The sequence below is a fragment of the Centroberyx gerrardi genome, chromosome 9 (genome assembly GCF_048128805.1).
Source record: "Centroberyx gerrardi isolate f3 chromosome 9, fCenGer3.hap1.cur.20231027, whole genome shotgun sequence".
In the NCBI taxonomy this organism is placed as follows: domain Eukaryota; kingdom Metazoa; phylum Chordata; class Actinopteri; order Beryciformes; family Berycidae; genus Centroberyx; species Centroberyx gerrardi.
The window spans coordinates 23,010,159-23,032,259 of NC_136005.1; the positions used below are offsets into that span (position 1 = coordinate 23,010,159).

Below are 22,101 nucleotides of genomic sequence, written 5' to 3' on the forward strand. Positions count from 1 at the left end.
ATACAGAAATGCATCGTCTCACTCATTCTGTTAATATGAGCAAATGATACACAATGCTAGTGAAATTATATGACTTTTGATTTTGCAGTGGATCTCTGAGATCGTCTTGAGGATGCATAGGAGTCTTTGGACAGTAGGAAACCACGGGCCTAGACTAACAGAAAAAGCAAACGGCAAACGACGTTACCACTGATGTAGTTTCAACAGCGGTGTCTTAAGAACTATACTACTGTATATCATTAGAAGGGAATAGGTCAAAACCAAGGCTGGTGGCTATTAGAAGGAACAATCAATTATTAAGGAAGTAAACAACTCAGTGAGCTGACACGGGACCTGCGCCCTGCAGCATCAAGTCAATTCACCTGCAACAAACTTCCTTTCTGTTCTACCACTGTTTGAATGTTTGAATGACAACAGTTTGGCCGGTCCCAGCAAAAACGACTTCTAGTCCCAGTGCTGGTCCCATTGTCACTGAAGATCTGTATTGTTGTCAAAAGAAACTGTGATTTGATTGTTATTGTATTGTGCTTTGGGCTTCATTCAGAGCTATATTATTCATGCCTGCAGACAGTGTTATTGTGCCAACTTCATAGCTTCTGCTTGCATTTCAACAGCCAGACTCTCTGGGTATTGGTCATGTAGACTGATGTCAAATATACTTAAAGGAAAGACAAAACTGTATTTTCCCCTGTATCAAGGAAATCAACCTACTTATCGATATGGTATGAGCACTGATATCCTGACAACTAGACTGTTATCCGTTAGACCTTAATTTCTGGGCCAAGGCCAAATCCAAGTCAAGCAGAACTAGCGATACAGGCCTACTGTCTGTGCTGTCATTTCAGCTTCTAGCCCCACTATTTACATGTCAACAGCTATGCCTTCAGGGTACGTCTCTCCAGTCAAGGCTGCTCCTGTGTTGCCTAACACCCCACACTTACTGTGAAGATGATGGCGTTTACATGCAAGTAGTAGCCCTACTGGCCCTTAATTTGGGATCTGGCCCATTTTTCAAGACAGAAAATGTAGGTCAATCTTGATGCCTTTGTGAACGTCTGAGCTGCTTCACCATTTGTCATTGCAAATCATGTGACTCATCCACGAAGTCTTTGTTACCACACACACACACACACACACACACACACACACACACACATACATACATGCTGCATGCTCTCATTTAATTGGCCCAGAGGGGCTGAGCATGCTCCATGAACGTTTAGTACAAGTGCACACTCAAATTCCCTCACCCTCCACTTTTCCCTCCACCTTACAAACTCCCACTTCGCTCGTTTTTGGAGTTTCTTGTTCATAATATTCCCTGAAGAGGCAATGCTCCTTGATTATCTCACTCGAGGGGAATTGGTTAAGGTGAGGCAAGCAGTTGTGTAGACATTTTTTTTTCTCAAGTCATGTCGACATGCCTTAATCCAGTCTGCTGAATCACTCGTTAGCCATGCCCACTTTTTCAAACGTCTATGTGATTCAGAGAAGATGCTTAATGAAGCAAAGTGAAATGATAATACATGTTGAGTACAGTATCTACGGTATTGGAGTCTGTGCTGAGTGATACCGACAGACTGTGCTAGAGGTGCATAGCAGAATTACTGGTTTATGAGGTGAGATGTGTGAGAGCAGTCAGTGTTGTCAGCCATTGCCCCTGTGTGAAGCGTAAACCTAAGTAAACGTTGTTCCAAAATTGAGTAAATGTTGGCTTCTCTTGGTACTTAAGCTAAGCTAAGCATATTCATATATTTGCCCTATGGGTACCTAAAAGAAACAGGCCTACAACCCATATAGGGGCCAACCCTGTAGTAAGAAACACTTTTTTAAGCTATTCATGTATAAGACTATTGTGATAATACATGACTAATTGTAGTCAGTTTGTGTGATGAGTGAAATGATTTTGCTGGGCTTGTGTGAGAGATGAGAAGGGAGAATAGCCAAGAGAGAATATGATAATGTAGGCTAAGTCTGTGCTTGAACTACTCTGGAATGCTTTGGACTACAATGGCCCTTTTCCTCTAATGGGGCATCCCAGATAATTCCCTTGAAAGTTATGGTTCTCCAAAAGCTGATATTTTCCACATCTTCCATTGAAGCTAATTGGGTTATTAGGGAATGTGTATGTATGTATCTGGGTGTGGTTAGGTATGTTGGTGGGTGGATGGAGTTTGCCCAGTATTTGTCCGTCAGAGTTTTGTCGATCAATCCCCCGCCCCATTGAGACCCCTGTGAATGTGTTTAGGATTAGGCACTATTGTTCGCTTTTAACAGATACAGATGTGTTGTCATCCCTGCGGAAAGATTGACTGACTGTCTGGCTGACAGACTGACTGACTGACTGAGAGCTGTCTGTCTGTCAGCCTTTGCATGTGAACTTCAAATCACAGCTGAACGGCACGGAGCATGTAGCCGCCAAAGGCAAGGCTTTGCACTGTCATCAGCACCACCCAGCTGCCTCTGGGTGCTGTGCCATATGACATTGACTGAGATCGATCCTCTCAGCACCTCAAGGAGCTGCTGTGCTGCACACAGCGTTGTCACAGATAGCGCTACCACCACCTCAAAGACCAGAGCATCAATAACAGATTGACAGTGACCTGCCTTCTTAAACTTTTTGGGGTGTGGACCCAAAGAAGAAATTTAGTCTCTTATTCGGTGGAAACGCCACTCACGTTTGTGTAACCATAACCAATAATAAGCCCAATAATAAGTCCCTATACTCATTGGCTAACCAAAATAATACCTAGCCCAGTCATAAAAACCAACTCTAATAATTTCCTCAATAATTTTCCCATGGAGCCTGGTAAAGTCAAAGCAAATCTTGTAAAAGAAAGCTACACTCTCACTACTGGCAATTTTCATATCTTTTTATGCATATTAGCTTAATAATAGAGTTATTCATTTACTGTGTTTTTTATAGATGTTGTTTTTTGACTGAGGCAGATGGTTGGACCATATGGAGAGAAATGTGTGATTACCTGAAGAAAGGTTGGTTTTTCAGCCAGCCAGCCAACAACCAGCAATGGAATTATCACCATTAACCTATGCTGTTTCAATCAAAACCCTGTAGTCTAGCCTACATTTCCTTCTCTATGTGGAAATAAAAATGTAGGTTATATCTTGCATTTCAGGGTCCCTTACTGGCAAAGAGGAATTACTCTGGCTTAATCTGAGCACATCATTTTATAGTGACTTATCTTTCAAAATGATTAGCCTAAAATGAATCCACAGCAACCGAACATCACATTTTGATAGAGAGTTGGAGAGAAGTGCGGAGACGAAGAATTCATGTCTTGGGAGATATCAGTTTGTTTTTTGATAGCGTAAGAGGCCAACCCCCCCCCCCAACAAACACGCCGCCTGTGTGTTGTGTTGAAGATGCAGTCATGCGGAGCCGGTGTTTGACATAATGTTGGACCAGTATGGAATCTGACTGGGAACATCAACGCTGATATGTGGTGATACACAGAGGCTGTCACAAAGCTTGCGTCCATATGCTGTGCCGCTCATTCGTGAAGCTGTGAAATTGGGTTGCGTCCCAACTAGCCTGGAGACAGTATCGCTTCCACTTCTCTCTTTCTGTCTCTCTCTCTCCCTATCTCTCTACCTCCTCCTCCCTCCCTCTCTCTCTCAGCTCATCCCGATGAAGCACTCTTCTCAGATAGCTGGGAAGATGGAACAACTAATGTGGCATTAATAGGGTCACAACATCTCCATGCAGCTCTCTCTTTCTTCTCCTTCCAGTGAGGCTGAGGATGTTGTTTATCTTCTTCAGATGTAGCTGTAGCAATGGCGTAGAAATCCCCCAGGCCAGCGTCTCTTACATGTGAAGCCTGCCAGTTGATTCTCTGGCTGGAAAGGCAGGCTCTACCTTAGAGGTTGTTTTCCTTTTTGTTTATTCAAATTTTCAAGTATTGGAATTGAATTTTGGTACTCATTTGCAAATCTAGACCTATTTTTTGAGTGTTGAGCTTTTGGAAGATTTTTTTTTTTTTACATTTAACAATGTCTCTGTGTTATATGTGTTAGTCTGAAGTGCCGGTTATTGTAAATTATTTATGAAATTATTTAGCCTATAGAGTCCTTTCTGTCAGCATTTCCCACAAACCTGTTACACTTTTGATATAATTAAGCCTAGATGCTAATTTGATATCAAACATAGTTCTGTTCTTGTATTTTAATGCAGTGCTATAGTGTATGGCTTACCTCATGCTATCACTGCTTCTATCAGTCCCCAGTTCTCATTTGTAACAACCTGGTGTGACCAATCAGTATTAGTAAACTTAAGGACCATATCATCGTTTGAGAAGTTTCTCCTTTCTCGAAACCTATGCTCACTAAATCAGCATGAAATGTAATGCCATTTGCAGTGTGCAATCTGAGAGCTGATGGGCAAAAGGGGGAGAAAAAAACCCAGTTTTAAACGTCTGCGAGTGTGTTTTTCTTTCTGCTGGCCTTTGAAAGATGCCAGTTAATCTGCTTACTCCTTTAATTGTGAGTAGAGGGGTTGGGCCTCCTCCCAGCCAGAATAAGGCTACTGATCCAGAAGTAAAACGATGACCACCACAGTTATTCCTTCCTTTAGGTTCTGCAACCCCCCCAGTCTTCCTTTAGCCTCCCCTCGTCTCCTCCTCCTCTACCGTACCCTCCCTCGGAGGGAAGAAAGCTCCTTGTTCTGACAATAGACATTTTTTGCCATATGTTGGCTTGACATCTTCATCAGGTTCACAGCAGGTTACCTTAGTTAACTTTCACTCCACTGGCTGATGGGATTTTCTCCCTCTGTTCCTTCCACCGGCCCGGGCTCAAAGTCTAGACGGCCTCCGAGGCAGGGTCCTTCCAGCCCTGTGTCCACAATGGGCGTATTGTGGACGCTAAGTAGCGGTAGCTTCCTCCCCGTTTCTGCGAACGGACCAGTGCTAAAACAATGCTTTTGTCCGGGGGCATACGAGGGGGGCCTAATCCACTACATACTGTGAAATAAATCTCTGAGAGATGAGAGAGAGTGAGTGAGAGAAACAGAGTGAATGAAATCATTGCCAAGGAGGTTAGAGTGCAGCAGTTTAACCCCTGGCCAAGAAAGAGGGAGGAGAGGAGGCAAAGGGAGTGAGAGAAAGGAGGAACAAGGAGAGGCAGGCGCTACATCCCTTCATCTCCGGAGCACGGATGGAGGAGAGGGGCTGCCGGTGGCTTTCACAGCCTCTCTTCTCACCAGAGGAGCTGCTGTTCACCATATGGGATTTGGCCTTTCTTAACAAACAGGCCCCCTATTCACTCACAACACACATTCAGTAGTTCATGGAATAAGGTGAAAAAAGTGCATTTTCTATGCCTTTAGAACATTGGATGGCCATGAGGGCTCTAAGTCTGTGTTTGATTCACATAGTATAGAGAATTATAGGCTAGGGGCCTTCATCTAAATGTGTATTCACACTGGATTTAGGGTTAGGTCTTTTTTTGGCTGAAATCTCCCAGAGTTTTTAAAGACAGAATGATGCCTTAAAGCCCCTGCAGTTGAGCTCCTAAGATGAACTTATAGAAACACTACGCACAAGCATAGCCTTCTGCATCGTGGGTGTATGTCTGCATGTGTCATATGCTTTTGTCACTTCTATTTTCATACGACCCTGTGTCATTCAAAGGAAGTAGAAGGAGCTGGGTTTTACTTTTTTACTTTTCTGATGAAATGGCTAAAAGTTGACTAACTTGCCATGCAGTGCTGGGCAGTATGAGGTTTTTGACACACTGGTGTCATGAGCCAACTTTTCCTTCAAGCCAGCAGCATTAGAAGTGACATCCTCTGCCAGCAGATTCATTTTAGCCTACTTGGAAGTCCCAAGAAGCATAGATTCGTGCCAAGATGAAGATGCCAACATTTTCATTTTTAGCCTACTTGGAAGTGCCAAGAAGCCTAAATTTATGTACAGAAGTGAAGTGAGAATGAGAGATGAAGAAGTAGGCTTATTTGTTGTAGCGCTCATGCATCAGTGCAGATATACAGTAGCATGTAGCTCTTACTAACGTCTTCTTTTTAGTCTACCTGCCTCCCTCTCTTACTCAATCCACCCATCTCTTCCTTTACCTCCCCCCTTCATTCTCCCACTCCTTCCCTGTTGCCCCTCTCTCAGCTCCCAGCACCCCTCACCTATTAACCCTCCTTTCTCCTCCCTCCCTCTCCTCTTTAGCCTCCTTGCTCCGTCCTCCCCTCGCGCCTCTCCCCCCTCACCTTGCCCCTTCTCCACCTTTCCTTCTCCCCAACTCCCTCAACCCCTCACCTATTAACCCTTCCCGTCTTCCCCCTCCCCTTCTTCTTTTCCTCCCCTTTTCCTTACTTTCAGCTGCCTCCTTCACTCACCTACTGTAGACCCCCCCCACACGCTGTAGCCTCTCCATCACCCCCACTAAAACCCGTTGACTACCTCCTCTCCTGCACCTCTCCCTCTCCCTCAGCCCCTATCAAAGCTCATTGTATCGACCTTTAAAGACAGGCATCTCAGCAACGGCCAAAACATTGATTTGTGACACCCCCCTCACCACACACACACACACACACACACACACACATACAAACACATACACACATACACACATACACACACACACACCACACACAGTATCTGTGTCACGGCTCGGGGGCCGCCTGCATGTTGCCCCCGTGGCGGCTGTTGGAGGTCAGCCACGCTTGAAGCCCACAGGGATCAATGGACATGCTATATATGCACTCCTGAGCTTGCTATCGCTCTGTGTAAACACACACATTTACACATACAGTACACATTTGCGCACAAACACACACACACATTGCAAACAGTGTTGAGAGACCAATGGTCACTGCTTGAGCTTGCCATCACATTTGCCCACCTCCATTTCCTGGGGTGTGAAGAGAGGAATCTAACTCCAGATAGGTGATTTCAATTCAATTCGCACCCACTGGATTTGTTTGCACTCTACAAGGCCGAAATATGCTATAGGTTGTTTTCCCCTTGTCACTCTGCCTGTCACTGGTGTCATGTCATATGGACTGTGTTTACACAGTTTGCAACAGCTCTTTATAGATTTTGTCAACTTTAGGAAATACAATAAACACATTTTGAATCCCATGCATTTTTAGCTTTGATAGTGATAAGGTGATACAGGCCCGGGCCTGACAAGCCCATGGAGTATGCAGGCAGGCCTAACAAAGTTTGCAAGACAGAAGTATGAAAGAGCAGGTCATGTTGGTTAGGTTAGGAGGAACGGTAAAAGCTCCCATACAGTGATTGCATGTTGGCAAGCATCTGTCCTGCTGAAGTGCCCTTGAGCAAGGCACTGAACCAGTTCCAGGGGTGCTGTTCTGTATCTGAACTCCCTGGAGAGGGTCAAGCAAAAAGATATTATTAGCTGTGTGTGTGTGTGTGTGTGTGTGTGTGTGTGTGTGTGTGTGTGTGTGTGTGTCTGTCCAACTTTTTTTTTATTGTAATTGTAATTGTAATTGTAATATTGTAATTGACAGCTACCATTGTCTCCCATGTGCAGAAAATGTTTATGACCCTGCAACCAAGCCAAAATATTGATAACAATGCATTTATATAATGCATGGCTATTCATGGGGAAATCAACTAGTTCCCATCGGTTCCTGAAAAGTTGACTTTTTGGAGATGTAAGGTTCCAAAAACTCTGAATCCCAAGAGGCTGCAGAGAGAAATATATTTAGTATGGACTCATGTTTTACGTGGCTGTGCAGAATCTCTGCCCTGCGAATCAAGCTGCATGTTGAAGAAATTCAGTTATATTCAAACTGAGCAAATTCTAAGCATTAGCATGTCACCTCCAAATAGTTCTGTGCTGAAAAGAAAATGATGTAGAAAAAAGCTGCATGTTTCACAGTTCACATTGCAATTGCAGTATTCACAAAATTAATCGCAATATGACTTTTTTGGTTTTCAGTAGATATCATGCAGCTCTAGTGTGTGTGTGTGTGTGTGTGTGTGTGTGTGTGTGTGTGTGTGTGTGTGTGTGTGTGTGTGAGAGAGAGAGGCAGAGGGAGGGAGGGGAGGGCGGATTAACCAGTGCAGGATCTGTCATGGTGACATTTGTGTCCCCTGGCGGAGCGGCGGGGGTCCTCTTCACCTCTGTAACCTTCAACTTTCAGCCTTAACCCCCTTCAGGCCCCCCCCTTGTGTCCACCACACGCCCAGCCTGGCCAGAGGGAGGGAGGGAGGGAGGGAGGGAGGAGAAAGAGAGAGCAAGGAGGATAGAGGGCTGCAGGGGAGGGTGGGATGGAGAGAAAGAAAGAAAGGCAGGGAGAGAGCGAGGGCTGCAAAATGAGGCAGGAATGGAAAGAAAAGAGAAAAGTGAGCGAGAGGAAGAGAGGAATATGGGTAAGAAAAGGCAGGAGAAAGCAGGATGGGGAGCTAGGGAGAATTATGAGGGCAAAAAGAGAAATGGAGGAGAAGAAAGGATAGGAAAGAGAGGGGGAGAGAGGAAAGGTGGTGAGTTGTGGAGGAGCAAGAGGGGGAAAGATTGGCAGAGAAATCTGGAGGTACAGCAGAATAGAGAGAATAAGAGCGCACAGGATAGAGAGGAAAGGCGAGAGAAGAATAAGAAAGGAAGATGCTCGGTAGTGCTCTGAATTTCTTATATGTCCTTAGGTGCATGAGACGAGTGAAGTGTTTGGTGTGTTGTTATACCTCACCTTTTTCTCCCTCCTCCGCTCTCTTTATTTATCCCCCCCTCTCTCTCCCTCTCCCTCCATCTGAGTCTGCACTGGATTGGAGATACTTGGGTCCATATGTATGAAATGTCTTGGAATGGGAGTGCTGATTTGGGGCGGGTTTGTCTTTTAAGCAGCAGTGGAGTTCATTTGGTCACGTGACATGATCTTACATCAGTACTCCTATTCTTAGAGGTGGCATACAGGCCCCGAGGTACTTAAGTCTAGATAGTATGCCTTCCCTCCTTCCTTCCTTCCTTCAACCTTCTTCCTCCGCCTTCTTCTATTTTGTGTTTCTCCTCTGTTCTCTCACTGTCTCTCACTGCTTTTCCCCCTCTTTCCCCTCTACCTCGTCTGCCCTCTTCTGTCCTCTTTTCTCCGTCGTTCTCCTCCAGGCCTTCTCCCTCTGTCCTGTATCGCTCTCTCAGGCAGCGGTTCCCATCCTCTCACCCAGAAAATCAGCATAAAATTGCCCTAACTGTGGCGGATCATAGGGTAGGGGGAAGGGGGGTGGGGTTGTGATGGAGTTGGAGTATAGAGCTGAGAGCTCTGCTTTTTTTTTTTTTTTTTTCTTGTGCCGCTCTTTTCAAGATGGGGCCCGTGAAATTATCCAATAGGATTATGTAAGGCATCTTTGATTCTGTCCGCTGCGTCCTGTCATCCGTTTGTCCATTGTGTGTGTCTCTCTCTGTCTGGCGTCCTCGGGAGTGTTAGCCATGAAGCTACTGTAAGTGTTATTTATTCTTGCAGGTCCTCCTTCCTAAAGTACTGGTGGTCTCTGGTGTTGTCTACTCATAAATAACTACAGTAAGCTATTGGATATATGCCTAGGCCAGGATCATAACCAAATATATAGGCCTTGTGGAAATGATTATAGATATTTGAACTAAATTAAACATCTTTCATGATTTACGCCTGTTCAAAATGTAGCTGTTATTTTTCCTAGGATTGAAATATGTTGGATATCGTGAGGCTTGATACTTCCAGTTTCACTCTAGTTCAGCCAGCCAACTTTGTTTAGGCAGATGGTGAGTTTGCTCAGGAGCCTGTAGGCTCATGGTATGTCCATGACAGTGAACTTGGCATGTGAGAGCTTGTCTCTTCAACTCCTTGCTGTTCCTGCTGAGGTCACAGGGTGACCTTAGAGCCGTGGAAGCCATGTTTACCAGAGACCCCTGTGTTCAGGCTACGGCTGGGTGGCCGCTTCCTTTCAACTTCATAGTATAAGCCTAAGAGAAGCGAGGCTTACTTTTCTCTGAGATTGGCTGTTTAGAGGTGATCAGTTGCATATAAGCTAGCTCCAATAATTACACACTCTAATAGTTTTAAAGGCTAACAGTAGACGGGCAACTTTTTTCAATTAGTCTTATTTGCCAATTCTATCTTTGGTTAACATTGCCTAGCTCTATTGCCCTAATATCAGCCCTCCAGCCCTAAGACAATTAAAAAGTATTTGTAATACTCTTTGTTTTAAGTAGCCTATTTTTTATTACATATTAGAAGCCTTTCATAAATAGTACGTTCCTTTATAGATTACTAAATAAGAATGAATATTCCATGTCCCATAGTTGCGGTCATAGTTTACTGCTAAAAAAAATAAAAATAATCACAAACCCAGGCCACCCAAACCCCTGTTACCATTATAAACCTTTTAGCTGAGCTTACATCTATCCATATAATAGCCAGACTAGTATCAATGTACGAATAAATGAGCGAATTAACTTGAGTATGTGTGGATATGATTTTCTCAAACATGCATGATGTGGTGTATAATATAGCCTATCATATCTACATGGAGAATATAGATTTGCATATTTAGAGCGCATAGAGCCTAGGCTCTCTTTCTCTTGTCTCTCACTGTGTATGCTACTCTGTGTGTGTGTGTGTGTGTGTGTGTGTGTGTGTGTGTGAGCATATAAGTGCAAGTCTGTGTGTGTGTGTGTGTGTGTGTGTGTGTGCGTGTGCCTGCGCCGACTCGCAGCAGCCACCCTTGCCCCCACCCCTCTCATTAATATGTATGTGTTCTGAGGCAGCTAGCGAAGACGGTGTGTTTCTCACCCGCTGATTAATGCTGTCTGTCAATTACCTCTAGATCCAGCCGTGCTGTGGAGCTTCCCCCAGGACCACACAGACCAGGTTGGAACACACTCTCCTCTTTTTCATTCTCTCTCTCTCTCTCTCTCTCTCTCTCTCTCTCTCTCTCTCCTCTCTCTCACCTCTCTCTCTCTGTCTCTGTCTCTCTCTCTCCTTCTCTCTGTCTCTCTCTCTCTCTGGCTGTCTTCCTCTCACTCGTTCACTGTTACAGACAACCTCCACCTCCTCCTCTCCCCTCTCCCTCCTTTCCTAATGCCCTCACTCACCCTGCCATCCTGTGGTAACCTCCCCCCACCTATCACCACCACCACCACCACTCTCCTCCTCTTCCTCCTCACTTCTTCTTCCCCTTCTCTCTCTCTCTCTCTCTCTCTCTCTCTCTCTCTCTCTCTCTCTCTCTCTCTCTCTCCCTCTCTCCCTCTTCCTCTCTCTGTCTCTCTCTCTGTCTCACTGTGCGTCTGTTGCTGGTAATGAAAAGCAGTGAGCAGGTCTTCAATAACTGACGAATCAGTAATTATCATGCAACCGTGACAGGAATGCACACCTCTGTTTTCCCTTCTCTCTCTCTCTCTCTCTCTCTCTCTCTCTCTCTCTGTTTCTTTCTCTCTTGCTTTCTCTCTCTCATTATCCGGTTATCTCTCCTTTTTTTCATTCTACCTCTGCTTCCTTTTGTTTCACATTTGCAGCATTATCGGGCTCATTTTCAATCTAAAAGCCAAATAGGCAGCTGTTTTGAAATATGTTTTTGGCACACTATATGTTCTGAATTCCAAAACCAGTCAGAGGTAAGTATTGCAATGTTATGTACACCTCAAAATCTCTCCGTGGTTAAAATATTGCCTTTTGGATGAGGATGCTTTGGCCAATCACAAGTCCGATCATTTGTCTTAGAGGGACGGCACAAGCACGCACATATGCAAATATATTTTTGGACTAATATAAAACTGGTTTTAAGTTTCCCTGTATTTAAAAGGCCTGCTCTTTAGCCTCGTAAAAAAACACACCACAAAATCCTCTGGGTGTCTTATGTTGTTTCTCTTGGACTTCACCTTCAGAGAATGACAGTGTACTTATGTCCAACTTGATCAAAACCATCACACAACATATAATAACATGTGTATTTATATCCAACTATATCATGCACATCTCTCCGTAAATAGATTAGGATGAATCATTCTCCTGTCGTTGCTCCAGCATGTGATCCATGACTCCTGCTCTCTGTTGCTGTGGCTTCTCAGGCAGTGTGTGAGTTGTGTGTGACTTTTACACCGGCATATCATAGCTAGTCTAAGAACGGCAGAAGAGAGGGATTGGAGAGAAGGAAAGAGAGATGTGCAACATATTGTTTTTGTGCCAAAATCAGTCGCAGCACAAAACAGGTCCTGGAGCGAAGCACTGGACAGCAGACTGCAGCAGCCCGTGACTGGAAGAAGGGAAGAAATGGACAAATGAATAAACTAGAGAGAGAGAGAGAGAGAGAGCTGTATGTGCGTAGGCTAACCATCTCTCACCGCAGCAGCCGAGCCACTGAGTTTAAACAGCTCTCCGGCCTCTCTGATCCACTTTGAGGAATCAACGGGTTAGTAGGAAGACGCTTCAGGCGATGTCTGCCTGCCCCACAAGAACCAGAGCATGCTATCAGTGTAAGAGAGATAGAGTGAGTGAGCGAACGAGAGTGTGAGCGAGAATTACAGACTTAAACAGAGACAGGGCGAGGAAAAGGGAGGTGGAAGGAAAGGTAGCAAAAAGAACATCAGAAATAGAAAAAAGAAATCCAGCGAAATGAAAACGATACAACACGCTGGATGTGGTGACATGGGGCCTGCCTCATCCCCTTCTCCAAAGTGTCTTTTTCTTCAGCCCCCCCGCCCCCCCCCCCCCCCCCCCCCCCCCCCCCAACACACCTCGTCTTTCTTTCATTCTGTTGTCGACCAGATCGTTTGTGTGGATAAGATGGCCCTTAAGATGGCTAGTTAGCGTGCTGTGTACAGAGGGATTGGCCCTTTCCCCCGTATACATAAAGGCTGTATTCACGGGCCTCATTACCAGGATTAGGGCTCCTTTCCTCCTTTGTGGGGCTGGAGGCTGGAGTCCTCTGTAGCCACCGTCTCTCTCTCTTTCTGTGGCCCGGGCTGGCCAGCATATGGCAGCAGCAGCCAACAGTCTCCACAGAGGGGCTCAGAGCTCAGAGCAAGGCCTCCTTTTGTTTAGCCCGTTATTGTTGCTCAGCGTAATGACATTTGTAGGCCGTAGGATCGGGGTGGAGGGGGTTAGTCTACCCCAGGGGAGAGGGAGAGGGAGAGGGAGAGAGAGAGGGAGAGAGAGAGAGAGGGAGAGAGAGAGAGAGGAGGAGGGAGGGGAGTAGAGGGGAGAGGCGAAGACAGGCAGACAGACAGGAGTGTGGATTATGGAAATATGAATTGATTTTTTTTCTGTTCTGTGGTAGAATAGAAGCTCAAAGGAGAACAGACTGCAGGCTGGCTGGCACGCCGGGGTGGTGCTGGGGAAATATGAAGTGAGAGGCGCTCGCTCCCTCTTTCTCTCTCTCTCTCTCTCTCTCTCTTCTAGCTCTTTTTCTTTTTCCCTCCTGCTCCCCCCCCACGCCCCCACCCCCCCTTCCTCCCTCAGCCCCTGAGACTCTTGATGCCCTGGTCATCCGCAGATGCCATTTGGAGAGAGAGAGAGAGGGAGAGAGAGAGAGAGAGATGGAGAGATGGAAAGGGAGAAGAGAGAGAGGGCTAAAGCATATATTTGAATCGCAAGAAGGGATTTTTTTTTTTTTTTGCAAATGAAGCAGACAGATGGAAATCTGTCCGTTTCCTCTCAGATCTCATCCCAAAGTTCTGGAAAAAAACACACAGACAGAACAAACACACTCATACACACACACACACACACACACACACACACACACACACACACACACAGAAAATGGTTCTGCCAGTCACTTCCTAGTAAACCACAGTGTGGTATACAGAAGGCCCACTTCTCTGTAGAGGACAGAGAATAATATGATAAACATTCAGCAAGTTTCATGAACAGATGACCATTTGGAAACTTGTAGAAATTACAAGCAACTCCAAAATCTTAAAAAAAAAAAAGTTATGATACTGACACATAGATACACATACAGGGTCACGTCCCTGAAAATATTACACTTCTCAGCCCACCCAAGACTACAGGCAAAAATACATATTTAGAGTTGGCAATGCTCCAGCACTAAACATTTATTCATTTATTTATATATCTGTGTATCTGTTTATCTATGTATTTGTCTGTTTGTCCTTCTGTTTATTTATTTATTTATTTATTTGTTGGCCTGTCGTGATGTTTACTACTTCAATGTATTTGGCTGTCACGACTGTGTCAACCCACCGTAAAATATTAAGGACCGACAAGTTTGCAGTGAGAACGGAAATCATAAAGAACACCTCGTAGCATCACTAGCCAGTTAGCCGTACCCTACAGGCACATATGGCCGTTTTCTGTCTATTTAGTGTCTTTGAGTTCTTACTATCACCTGTTCCAGTCCATCTTCTGGCTATACTCCACACACACACACACACACACACACACACACACACACACACACACATACGTTGTCCCTCTTTTTCCCCTCTTTCCCTGCCTCCCTCCCTTCTGTCCCCTTTGTATCTCTTGCTTACTCCCTCCCTCCCTCCCTCCCTCCCTCTCTCCGTATAATTTCATCAACCTTCCTGTTACCGAAGAGCTTATCTCCTATTTTCTCTCACAAGTGGCTGTTGCAGGAAATTGCAAATTACACCTAAACTGCAGTTTTCTGCCCGTCTTGTTGCAGCATCATAGCCATAGAGCAATACAGGAAATATTAAAATATGAATAGCTGTTACCGTAAGGTCTTCTCTCAGCCATGAACTAGTGTCAAACGTACTCTCTGTGGCCATGAATTTTAATGAGGCACTTCCGATTTGCCCGCTGCATACTTCATCGGGTTGACCATATAACATGCTGTTTTTCATTTATGCTGGAGTTTCAGTTGGTGCGGTACAACACTTAAAGAAAAAATCCACCCTCAGATACCTTGTTATATATCAATTTGTGATGTTCAGTGCTTTCCAGGAGTTATTTTGTGATGAATTTACATTTTGGTGTACCCACTTTTCCTCTACCCGCCTTGGTTACTTCTACTTCAGTTAGTGATTTCCTGCATTTCCCAGAATGCCTTTCAACAACCCCTAGAAAACAGGCGCAAACTTGTTGCATTCAGTACATGTAGGTGGAGAGAGAGCAATCGCAATAATGGAGTGAGAGTTTTTCCAATTGAGAAAAAAAAAAAACAGTGTCACCCCCCTTGCCCAAAACGCGACCTGTCTTGTTGCTGCATTGCATTCTGGTCTATTGAGGCTGTCAGTGTAGAAATTGGTATCTCTTCCTCTTCTGTGATGGATTTCTCCCTGTTTGATTGCTGAACGTTGATGCAAAATGGTGGCTCTAGAAAGAAGCCCTTACTTTTTGCTTCTGAGGGACTGACACCAAAACCTGATGTTTACAGTTGAGGTTTTGGATAGTTGTAATAATTGTAGCGACGCTGCATCTTGTAGTGACATCACATCGTCTGCGTTTGGCTGATTATCTGCAGGAATAAGAAAAATACACCACCAAATAAGATGTACCTTACATTTCAAACCAGAAATGCAAGGAACATCGGCAACATCAGCTGTTTTTTAACAGTGTTAAAGTGTTTTAGGGTGGGTTTTGTTTTGTAGTCCTGTGAATCCATCTCTGCCCTAAGTCTCAGTGTGTCAGCAGCCAGACAGAGATGGAGGGATAGAAAGACATAGAAAGGAGAAAGAGAGAGAGAGAGAGAAAGAGAGAGAGAGAGAGGGGTCTCTTGAGGTTTCAACCTCAGAGCAGTTCTGAGTGTTGCTTTGACACAATGCTCCATCAGGAGAGGCTGCCTGACATGCTGTGATTGGTGGCCACAGCCCTGGACTGGCCCTGGGTGGGGGAGGCAGGGAAGGGGCACTAGGGGAGAGAGGGCGATTGGGTGGGGGTAGTGGGTGAGGTAGCATGGGTCTGAGAGGTTGAGGTAAAGGAGGGAAGCTTGAAGAAGACATGATTGGTGGCTTCAGGCCTGGGGGAGCTGATCGTTGACCCCAAGGAGGGGAGGAGGTAGCGGGGGACGTAGGGGACAGTGGTAGCTGAGGAGATGGGTGTCCTTAGGGGAGAAGGGGGAGGTAGGGTGGGTGTAGAGGGTGAGGCGGGGGGGAGAGAGGCTGACTGACAGGGGATGATATGTGGTCTTCGACCGAGGCCCCCAGATAGCACCCAAAGGAGGGAGGGATGAAAAAAGGCAATGGGGGTAGAAGAAGGGGGCAGAAGGAAGAAAGATAGGAAGCGGAGAAGTAGATGGGGTTAAAGAGGGATGTATGACAAAAGGGGGAGCCAAAGAAGGTGGGAAGGGGAGAAGTCGATGAAAGGGGATGTAGAGAAAAGTAGGGGAAGCGGGAGTGTGGAGATGGGAGATCGGTGAGTGGGGAAGGTAGAGAGATGAAAGGAAAGTGGAAAGAGGTTGGAGGGAGGAAATGGGAGAGAGATGGAGAAAGTAGAGGACAGTGACGAACGGGGAGACAGACTGAGTGAAGCAGATCGGAAAATGGGAGAGGAGAGCGGGTAGAGAGCTCAGAATTAAAATGATTGAAATTCTAGGGAATGTAATGCTGTGGTTACACGAAAACCTTTTGGCTACAATTTGGGTGGTTTTTGCATTTTTTTTAACTTGAGTTGAAAATTTACATGGTTATTTATGCGCTGAGTAAGTTTCATGGCCCAAGGGTCTGCAAAACCGATTCAAAACCCCTCTGATAATTTAAAAAACACATTGTTGTCAATGTAACCATAAGGTTGTTTTCCTTAATTTCTCAAAAATTGACGTTTGGAGGTGCAAGAGCAGCAATAAGTCATTTAGTTGGTGGTGTGCCCTATGGTTTAAATAATATACCCCATGGTAGAGTTTGTGTAGGCTGGGAAAGGAGTGGATGGATGAGGGCAGTGAAGGAGGTGTTGTTGGAGACTTCTAAAACTTGAGTTTCAACCTGCACCTCCGATGGACCACAGAGGCCTAGACCAAGGACAAAGGAAAGGTCTCAGCCCCAGCCAACCTCCCCACCCGCCCTTCAGAAAGATGGAGATAGAAAAGGAGTGATGTACTGTGACAAGCTGGTGAGAGTGGGCATATTTTACCAGCTCTTTGGGTGCTGCTGCAGCCGCCTTTAAAGCCTTAACAGCAAGAAACAGGCCAAGATGGGAATACATGGTGGTTTGTGTTGTGTGTGTCTGTGGATTTGGGAGTTTATAGTCCCATATCTGTGTGTGTGTGTGTGTGTGTGGGTGTATTTGTGTACATGTATGCGTATGATGTCTCAGTGTGTCACAGGGCCTCGTCTTTCCCCTTCACTGCACCCTGACAGCGGTGTCAAACAAGGCCCTATATGATCTGTGTGTGTGTATGTCTTTGAGTGTGTGCATGTGTCTAGGTTGATGGTGTTTTTATTCTTCTTTCTAACCCTTTCCCCCCAGATCCCTGGGGTGTTCCAGGGTCTTGCCTAATGGACAGTCTCGCCCCGCTGAGCTGGCCTTTGGCTCGGGCACTGAGCTGGACGCCTAACTAGGGCCCTTTGTTGCTCATGGGTCCTGATTGCGCTGACCTCTGGGCTGGCTTCCTGGGAGAAGAAGGGAGGTGGAGAGAAAAGAGGAGAGCAGGGGAAGTGTTTTTACGCCCCACTGCTCACATCTCTCCAGCAGCGCCCAGTGACTGGCGAAAAGAAAGCCGCGGTGTGTTTTGGCAGCGGACTAAAGGGCCGTTGGCTGCTTGTGTTTTCCAAGCTGCAGGTGGACAGTAGTAGCTTCAGCTACAGATAGAGCCATCCTACAAGTCTCACTTCTTACAAGCTAGCTGCACTTTGGCTGCACTGTTGTTCCACTCCCAGGAGGAATAGTTTGGAAAAGCCTTCTGTAGTGTACATGGTGGGTGAGTGGTTACTTCAGTGGTTCTCACTGTACCTGGGCAACAGAACACTATCCCATCTCAAAACCAGATGATGCAAAATTATATTTAGAAAAAGGATTACAATATTGGCCCAAGTACTAGAAAACCCTCTCAAACCTTTCACGGTGGTGGTGTGGCTGGTTGGCCTTGAGGATAAGAAGGTCTGTTCAAAGTGGCGATGCAAAAGACTCTTTCGCAAAATTAGATTGGAGTATTGGTGTAGGCCGAGTGCATTCCCACTGGTGAATGATCAATTGGGAACACCCTGCAGGCAAAATAAGCTCAGTAAGTTCATAAAATCATACACAAGCTCAATCAAGCTTGATCAAAACCAAAAGATTTTAAACATAGGCTACTGTATGTAACTACCCGTGCCTTGGTCTGTTTGAAACGGGGAGAGTTCTCGCATACATAGCCACAGTAACGGAACAGAGATTTTAGAATAGGGAACAGGGAGATGATCAGTCATCTGGCAAAACTTAGTTCCACCTTGTTTTGTTTCACTCTGTCTTGAAGTCTACATCCATTAGCCAGAACTCCTAGTTCAGTTTTACATATGCAAACTGGACCTATTGTGTAATGCTGCAGTATATATTCTTCACAAATGTAAAACGGTAGCACAGACATTTTGGATGTTTTAATTTACAGCTCAGTGCTAGATTTCAGTCTGTCTTTGAGGTCCTCTTTGTACTCGCACATGCTACCAAACGTCCCCTGTCTAATGACAGCAGCCACAGAAGAAGACGCGCGTGTCTAAGTGTGACTACACTTTGAAAACAGGATGTCCCTGTCAACCAGCAATTCACAGTATCAGATGCCAGATATATCCTAACCTCACAGGCCTATGTGTGTTACCAACAAGTCTATTGCACATATAATTGTCTGGCCTAATTATCATGCGTGTTTCCTCAACCAGTAGCCACCAGCCAAAGGGAGAGATGGTAATGATGGCACAAACGGAGTGTAAAGGGAAAGAGGGATGGAGGAAGGGAGGCAGAGAAGGGTGCTGTGATGACCTGACCCTCTCCGCTAGATTCCATGTACATCTGTCAATGAGACGTCCGCAGCCAAATGTTTAGGAGCCAGTGTTGCACTGCTGCTCCCCTGCTGAGCTTCAATGTATACATTCTTTGTGTGTGTGCGTGTGTGTGTGTGTGCATGACGCCATGTGTTAGAGGCAGGCCCACATCAGGGTTCATACAGTCGAGCTAAGCCAAGTGGGAGCTGAAAGCTTAAAGAAGGAAATCCCCCCCGGCTGCTCGGCACGCACACACACACACACACGCACGCACACACACACACACACACGCACTCGCTCTCTCTCCCTCTCCCTCTCTCCTCCTGGCACTTCATTAATGAAGCCCATGCTTGTGTGTTTGGGGCATATGCAGCTCTCTTGGCCCAGCACTACAAGTGTGTGTGTGTGTGTGTGTGTGTATGTGTGTGTGTCTGTGTCTGTGTGTGTGAGGGAGTGAGACATCTCCCCCTATCACATGGTAATATATTCAGTGGAAGATCTCGGCAGAGGCATAATACTGCCGCTCTCCCCTGTCTGAGCCCATCTGTGATATGTAGAAGGGACATCAGCAGGACAGGGTATTAGCACTGGAATAATACACACTGTTATTGTTGACTCCAAATACTTATTCTCCATGCAATATGCCCCCACACCCCCCCAACATAAATACATCTATTGTAGGAAAAGAAAAAACTAAATGAATGCAATACGATGGATGGCATGTATAGTGTCCGAGTGGAATGTTGTTATATTGGAGGTGACTCATTAACAGCTGATAGATGGGGAATGAGTGTTGGGGGTGGACCGTGGGGGGTTAAAGGGATGCTATGCCTCTTGTTAACACAAATTATTGACTTCGTCCCATATGCGTTATAGCCTTAAGAGGAAAAAAAATGAATGGAAGCAAGCACTTTACCTCAACTTTTTAAACCTGAATAGAGCCACCACTGCTGGTAGATGGTATGGCTTCTGGGCCACTGTGGTTTTCCAGTGATGTTTCCATCCTAGGGGGAGCAGACAAGGTGTTGAAGGCAGTGGGAATAGGGTTGAGTGGCTAAGGCCTTCACTTTGTCCTTGGTTTAGGCCTCTGTGATGCACAAGGCCTTAAGGGTCCAGAGTTGCCGGTTTGGAAATGACTGCTATTTTCAGCAAACAGGGTTTCTTCTTCCTATAGAGGTGACACACGCACTTATTAATATAGAAATGCACACACATACCTGTCAGGTGTTGGGAACTGCTTGGATAGACCAGGGGATCAATCTGTCACCTTCCACACCTCCTGGAGAAGGGCCTGGTAACCCGGGACCATTGTTAACCAAAATAACCTCCCTCATCCGCAGATACGCTGCACTGGAGGGGGTCACTGGGAACAGAAGCTATGGAGGGGATATATGGAAAAAATAGAAAGACAAACCCCTCCATCCTTCTTCTTCTACCTCCCTCTCCTGTCAGCCCGGGCAGAGGGAGTGAGAAGAGTGAGCAAGAATGTGAAAATGTGAAAATGTAACGCCCCCGTGTCAATTTGAAAGTGCACCTCGTCGGCTCCAGCGCCCCTCCACCTCTCCCCACCCCTCCCCTCCCCGCCATCCCCCCCTCAAGCAGCTCTGTTGCTTTGGTCCGGCTCTGAAGGCCGTTCTTATTACCGGCACAGAGCGTGGGTCAGGATGGCAAGCCGGCAGCATACTATTAAAGCCTAATGAAAGGAATCTCTGCAGGGTCTGAGGGCTGCAGCGGCCAGAGGAGCCTCTGCCTCTGCCCATTGTTCTTCTGCTCCTCTTCGTACTATTCTGCAGGTTTTTCTGTTCCACCTCTAAATCTGTCTTCTCTGCTGTCTCCATGTCTCTCTGTCTCTGTCTCTGTTTCTGTCTCTGTCTATGCCTCTCTCCCTGTCTCTCTGTCTGACTGTCTTTCTCTCTCTCTCTGTCTCTCTTTCTTCTTTTGTCTTTTTGTCTGTCTTTCCTTTTGTCTTTTGTGTTCTGTCTTTTTCATCAGTAGCAATCTGACGTTTGATTAAGAGAAATGTAAAGCAAATGACTGTGGGCTGCATTGAGGTCTTTCTGCTGCTGGCCTACAACACCTTGTCACCTTGTCACTGTTGTGACTTTATTAAGTGAATACATGATTTACCACAAAACATTGTCCACCTTTTTCCTTTTCACCTGTCCCGCTGCTCTGCTTGCTCATCCTTCTCGCACACCGTCTTTCTAAAGAAATCTGTTATCTTGCCAGCCATGATGATGGCTGATGATGTCACATCTTTTCTTTTTTTTATTATCTGGATTTTATGCAGTTTGTGTGTGCAAATAAAATATACTAAAACTAAAATAAAATGATAAAATTTGCAAGGATCAAGATATTTGAACAAGCCACGTTAGTAAAATAAACTCTACTTTACACGTGGTAGTTGTTGAGTTGCCGGTTGTAGCACCTCTTTTGTAAAGCGCTGTAATGAAATTCTCTGAGTGAAGCAGCTTCTGGTGCCAGTTACAGCCCCAACTCAAGCCATACAGGCACACAAGCTCGACGTTCTTCTTTGTCCCTGCAGTGGAACTAGTAAGATAACACTAGAGCGCCCCTCTGGATTGCTATTGCCATTGCATGTTGTTAAATACATGCAACACTGATGGAGTTTTACTGTGCGCAATGCATCCATTGTAATGAATATACAGTATACGCACATTTTATTCTGACATTGGGCGTATTTTTATCAAGGCGGCACAGAAAATGACCCAGGCGGCAGCCTTGGACTATGCGGGAAAAACCCTGATAATAATCAAGAGAATGAATGTGATACTCTAGGGGAATTCTGTTTTCCTTTGCCTCCCTCCTCAGGGAGGTCAGAGGTCAGGTAAGCTACAGAACAGCACCCTTCGAGCTCGTAGGGATTCAGTGTCGTGCTCAAGGACACTTCAGCAGTGTGGATGTTTACTTGAACCCGGGTCTTCCGGTTGAAGGGTTGTCTTCCTACTCAGTCCTTCCACCACAGCTAGCAGTAGCTTCATGCTGACACTTGCGTAGGGAATGGTGGATCCTCACTGAATCATTTTTCAGATGCTTTACCATATGGGAACAAAACCATTGGTTAGCTCTAATGTTGAAATGAACGTATAGCTTTGTCATTTCTATCTCACTCAGTGAAAACACTTTGCAGTGAGTATAGGGCATGATGCCTTTCTGTGGTTGAGTCGTCATTCCTCCACCTCTGGAACCACATGTGCCCCCACTGTCCTGGGATGAATCCCACCAGAACCTGGCGGGCCTGCA

At 45.7% G+C, this 22,101-nt stretch overlaps 2 protein-coding genes across 5 annotated transcripts in view; one reads left to right on the top strand and one right to left on the bottom strand.

Annotated features, from left to right (window-relative positions):
- c9h1orf53 (chromosome 9 C1orf53 homolog) overlaps positions 1-22,101 on the bottom strand; it is a 485,525-nt gene that overhangs the window by 15,041 nt on the left and 448,383 nt on the right. The gene's annotated exons all lie outside the window — the stretch shown is intronic.
- The window catches only part of dennd1b (DENN/MADD domain containing 1B), a 104,464-nt gene that overhangs the window by 8,843 nt on the left and 73,520 nt on the right, over positions 1-22,101 (top strand). For all 4 annotated transcript variants that reach the window (XR_013505108.1, XM_078285831.1, XM_071906927.2 and 1 more), the window contains exon 3: positions 10,791-10,834. Coding sequence is in view for 3 of the 4 variants with exons in the window: in XM_078285831.1 (XP_078141957.1) it covers positions 10,791-10,834 (44 nt within the window). In the remaining variant the exon portion in view is untranslated. The remainder of the gene's footprint in view (positions 1-10,790; positions 10,835-22,101) is intronic.